The 5,830-nt window shown below is 34.9% G+C and overlaps 1 protein-coding gene across 1 annotated transcript; it reads right to left on the reverse strand.

The window, feature by feature from the left end:
• Window positions 1-3,669: 3,669 nt before the first annotated feature.
• On the reverse strand, window positions 3,670-5,544 carry LOC132290965 (pectinesterase 1-like). The gene is made up of 4 exons (XM_059790276.1): window positions 5,041-5,544; window positions 4,725-4,928; window positions 4,241-4,467; window positions 3,670-3,936 (listed from the first exon to the last, which is right to left on the reverse strand). Exons 1-4 carry the CDS (start codon window positions 5,536-5,538, stop codon window positions 3,777-3,779), a joined length of 1,089 nt encoding a protein of 362 aa, XP_059646259.1. The 5' UTR covers window positions 5,539-5,544; the 3' UTR covers window positions 3,670-3,776.
• Window positions 5,545-5,830: the final 286 nt, after the last annotated feature.

Raw genomic sequence — 5,830 nt, forward strand, 5'->3', positions numbered from 1 at the left:
GACAATTTATGCTTATTTGCCACCCATGCTTAGTTTTCAATTAGTGACACACACACACATTTTACAAGTTGAATTTCCCCATTAATTTATAATTTCTAGTGTTTGGTGAAGTAAAGCTTAGTGCTGAACTCTAAGCCCCAAGATCTTCCTCTCATATTACTTTCTCTAATTTCTAAATCGTCACTTAATTTCATTGTTTTAATTGAACCAATAGTTTAATCAAATCAAACCCTTTTTTAATCATTCGACCTACTATTCCATCATTGATTCCAAAGTACCACTCCTTTCCCTTGGGACGATCCCTACTCACTCTAGCTACATTAATTGTTAGTATTGGTAGTGGCATTCTATAAATTCAAACTTAGCCAAATTTTCACATCACTTTTGTCCAACTCGGTGTAGGATCGACAACAAACAACACACAACACACTATAACCCTTTTTCCCCATTAATTGACGGTAATTGGTACAATTGCATAGGCTTTGTAGTGAAGTCGAAGCCCTTAATCCAATTTCAATTCCACACAATCTCATTGCATTCCTAATTAGTTTAATTTCACAATTAGTTAAACAGAACAATAATTATCTTTTCAATATGACGCTCATTAATGTTAATTTCAATCTAGCCTATAGTCTCCGTGTTCGATCCTTACTTGTTATACTCCAAATTTAGTTGGGTAGTGGCTTTATAAATTTAAAATTGGTGTTTCTCAATTGTAATATATTACACATCTAAAACCATTGGTCGTGAGAGTACATCAGTTGGGATTTTATAGGAAAAAGTATGTGCGAACACACACTTGAATAGGCTTTTCTTTCATATGAACATTTTACTTCGGAAGCCGTAGACTAGTGGCATGGTTTTTAATGTAATTCTTTTCCCTTCACTTTTCTTTTTTGTAGACTAGTGGCACGGTTTTTTATTCTGTGTTACAGGTGATCGGGACGAACTAGGTGTAAGGTACGTAGTGCGGAAGCTATTAGTTGATTTAATTATGATTAACTTCCTAAATAACCTAGATGAGATTATTATGTCAACTTGCCCAATTTTTGTGATTGATTAATTTACCTAAGCAATATGATTAATTAAATATCCACAATCACAAAGATAAATACTGAAAAGTAAAGCAAGTAGAGTTAGAGATATGGCACCAGGACTTTTAGCGAGGAAACCCCAATTGGTATAACAGACCAATTGTGTAGGAAAAACCTCGTAGATTGTGCAGTCCAAAGCAAAACGATCCACTATTTATGAAACAAAGTATAGTGGTCTTTGAATCAGGCTCACACCCTATCAATCTACCAAAAATCCAATCACTGATAATCTCCGACTTTGTGATGTCCCGTCTAATAGCTCTTGACTCCAGGCTTTCTCTTGATCTCTGTAGAAGGATTGCTGGTATATCAAACAATACTTCTTGAATGCTTTGACCTTTTCAAAGTGTGATCGCTTCACCTTTTTTTTTCAAGATCTGAATTTGATGTAGAAGAAATAGATATGCTTTTCGAAATATCTGAATCTTCAATTATACTCGAATTCCAATGAGATAGAGAACAACACAACTAAATCACTCGTGTATATGTGTGTGTGTTCTCAAAACAAAAACAAAAAAATCAAATTTGATTTTCTGAAAAATATCACTCAAAAGGCTCTCTAAAAAAATTGAATTTGTGTTCCAAAAGCCATACTCAATGTTGAATAAAAGAGAAATTATATAGAAGTTTGGAAGACCTAAGAATACTTGGAAATCTAGTCAAATTCATGCATAAGATTTTGGAAGGAAGTCTAAACCAAATAGGAATCAAAACAGACCAGGAAGGTAAGCTACCAAAACGAATAAGGAGACCTTGAATCGGTTCAAGGTGATTGAGCTAGTTCAAGTTGGCCAGTAAGTTTTTGAAAAAAAATAATATGAACATTTTGTGATGCTTGAACCGGTTCAAGGTGGTTGAACCATTTCAAGTTGGGCAGACTTAAATTAAAAAAAAAAAAATCCTCAAAAGCTGAACATGTTCTAAAATTCTTGAACCAGTTCAAATTGGGCAGTATGTAAATACTTCCTAAAAACCTGTGTTTCAAACTTTCAAAACTTCCTAAGTGTTCTCATACACTCACATACCTTTCTAAAGTATTGTTCTCTTTATCCCGGAGTGTAAATAAGCATGAACACATGAACTTCTTCAAATCTGCTTCCGATCTTCAATCTTGAAATTCTGAACCGAAATTTTATAACTCGATCGGAATTGTTTTGACAACGAAATTAGCCAATTACAAAATATATATCTCACACTAGGTGTAGCTGTGTTGGACTTGTTGTTTCTACATGGGGGTTGAAGTGATAATATTTTCTATTAACAGATTGCGCATCTCTTTTTTGCTTTTGAGTTAAGCTAAGGTTGAGTTACATAAAGTTAGGTTTTAGAAGTTTTTCTTTCTTAAACAGTTCGTATAAGAGTTGATTGAATTGAAACTACAAAAGCTATGCAATCTTATAAATTTAGTTCATTTATATTGAGGTCAATTGCTTTTTTGTTGATCATTGATGATGCCAACTTGAGTTCACCCCATCAGTAACCTGTTTGGTGCCAACTTGAGTTCACTTCGTCAGAAAAAAAGGGTTTTAGCTGCCTTCAACACTAGTCCCACTAGGCTTGCATGCCAAGATGTGTTTGGGCATAAAATTTTTTTTTTTTTTTTACAGAGTGACGGCATAGTCCACTTTCCAAACACGGTATAAGGCGCAGAAAGTTCTTAGGATATGCTCAGCTGTATTGAATTGAAATCTTGGAATTGGAGAAAATTAATTTAGTAAATTAAATTAAAATTTTCTCTAATTACCAATTTCAATTCTAAAGCACTAATTTCATGTAGTTGAATACACTCTAAATGTTTTGTAAAGGAAACTGGGAAATTCGATGCTTCATTAAATGTAACCTTGTTTCTGTTTCCTGATTAAATGTAAACTGGCTACAAACTAATTGAGAATTAAAATGCAATCTAAGGGCTTAATTGAAAAGTATTAGATTACATTACTATTAAGGAAAATTAAGTAAAGAGCCCTTTTAATAAGAGGATCTTCAATTTGTACATCTTACAACCAAATGTTGTAATCTAGTGGAAATCTCAAGTGGGTGTGGGTGTGGGTGTGAGTACGTTTTTTTATCAAGATGAAAAAAAAAAAAAAAAAAAAGAAAAAAAAACAGAAAGAACTGGCGATCTTATATTTATATCAACTGCCATGTTTTTCTCCTAAATGTTCTCTAAATGTCACCATGCATATTTGATTCTTCTTGCTACATTTACTCGCATAGTCATGACCAAAGTGCCATGTCATCGCCATATGGCATATGGTCGGTTGAAATGACCTCTTTGGTAGCTTCGTCCAGTTGTAGTCGTGGATTCATTCAGTTTGAGTTGTACAACAAGAATGTTTTTACGTACATGAAGACCTAAGGCGTGGCTTCGTTCAGTTTTAGTCGCAAAAAAAGAATGTTTTTACGTACATGAAGACATAAGGCATATTCGATATATATGAGGTTCATGTATAAGAATTATATTATTAAATAAACCATTTAATTACGTAAGTAATGACCCAAGAGGGGGAGGGTGAATTGGGTCTTGGCCAAAATTTGCAATCTAATTCAATTATATGATTTGTGTTAATGATAATTAAATAAAAATAAAAACAAATAATCTATTATAGACAAATGAAAGTAAAGAGATAAGGAGAGAAAATGAAACATATAATGCTTAACATGCTATTCTTGCAGTAGATTTTAAGCTTTATGTGGAGGAAGAAGCCACTTGGAACCCTCTATAAAGCCAAGGCTGATATAGGGTTTAACGTCTACATCACTTAGCTGCTTCGAGAATTTAGCTCTGCCTCCAGGATTGGACCCTGGACCCGTGTTCTTGAATTCTACGAAAGTAACCGTCCTGCAATTAAATCATTACCTTTTCATTAGTACCAATATAAATATGTACGTAAATTATATACAGGTACATAGTTTTGCATAGTACAATTCATCATGTTATACAATAATGGACAACCCTGGGGTCTAAAGTTCGACTCCTCTGGTGTGCAAACAATTCCTTGAGGGTGTGTGAGTATCAATTAGGAAAAAAACATAATAGGCAACCCAGGTCAAACCTCCCATTAACAATATAGTTAGAAATAATTGGTCTCAAAAATTGAAAAACTGATAACTTATAGAGAAATTGATATAAGATGATGACTCACTTTTCATCTTTGTTATTCCATCCTTCAGGCTTGATCACATCGCTCATTTCAGTGTAGGCAAAAGCCACCTTGGCGAAAGGCTTCCAAGCTCTGCCTAAGTCAGCATTTCTGCCTGTGCCAGTAATTTTGCAATGAACGAATGAGAAGCCGGAATCTTCATTAGCGGTCTGTCTTCCTTGTGCCGTAATAAATGCCTGTGGGAATTCTATCACATGTATTTCTGTGTTCTGCATCAAAAAAATCCATTACATTGTTAATCGATTAAGAAAAAATCAATGTATGTGCATACCTTTAATCATAGGAAAAAAAATTAAATTTTAGTTATCAAACATAAAAACAATTGTTTGTTATGGTGTTGCAATGATTTAAATGAAATCATTGGTCACTTTTATTAATCTATTTTCTTTTGAAAATTCAAGCTAATTATCATTATTATTTTATATTATTAATTGTTTATTGTTAGAGATTAATTCTTGATACTAACCACGTAAAGAGATTTTCCAGTGCCATAGATGAAATCGCCGATTCCTTCAATGTAGCAGTTCTGAAAGAAATGCTTGCCTTTGTCATCACAAAGTGTGTCTTGAAATCCAAGGAATCTGCAGTTATAGAATGAGGCCTTGTCCCCGGAGATTCTGAGCGCGACTGCCTGTGCCTGTTGTCCGGGCTTCGGCCTTGGTGCCGAATTCTGAAACACCAACACACAGGAATTCACACTAATCAATAAAGAAGAGAGGAAAACAAATTGTGTATTGTGTAAGTGTATATATACATACATATATATATATATACACACGGACCTTAAAAATTACACCGGTAGCACTGAAGTAATCAGACTCAACTATCACACTAGCACACATCATAGTTCCTTTGGCTGCTCCTGTATCGCCAAAAACCAAAGTTGGCATATTCTTTGGATCACTAGCTAACAAGGTGACAAATGGCTTCTTTTTATCAATGATGATTTTCTCGGTATAAATTCCGGGCGCAATTGAGATGATCACCCGTTGAGTATTTCCATCTGGGATTTTCTTAATTGCATCCATCACCGTCTTGAATTCGCCATCTTTACCCACCTTCATCACTTTGGGATTGTTCTCAGCCTGCACAAGGGGAGGGTCCAAACCGTTCGTCCGCTCCTTGTGCGGTTTCACATTGGTCTGAAACCAACTGTCCACTTTGGCCCTCTCCGCCGGGATTGGTGGAGTGTTGTCCGGTACGGGGACGGGGACGGCAGTGGTGGAGAAAATGCTGAGAATTATTGTAAATATGACGGCGAATGTCTTTTTCACCGCCATGTTATATGTGTTGGTGTTTTCTCTTAATTCTTAATTTTCTTGTGTGTGTCTATATATATATGTGTATATGTTAGGCTATACAGCTGGAAGGAGAGAAAAATTTGAAATATGTGATATAGAGGATTTTTCGCTCGTGACACAGTCCATCAAAATGCCCTCCATGTATTATGAATGATCAGAATTAAGGATTATTTTCGGCCACCTCCACTGATAATATGTTGGTATAGGCTTATAGTATTTGATAGAGATGGGCATTTCATCAAAAGTTGTCTAATTGCATTGACTATTGATA

The sequence above is a fragment of the Cornus florida genome, unplaced genomic scaffold (genome assembly GCF_030987335.1).
Source record: "Cornus florida cultivar Cherokee Brave unplaced genomic scaffold, ASM3098733v1 CherokeeBrave_3.0.0_Hap2_Chr01, whole genome shotgun sequence".
Classification (NCBI taxonomy): domain Eukaryota; kingdom Viridiplantae; phylum Streptophyta; class Magnoliopsida; order Cornales; family Cornaceae; genus Cornus; species Cornus florida.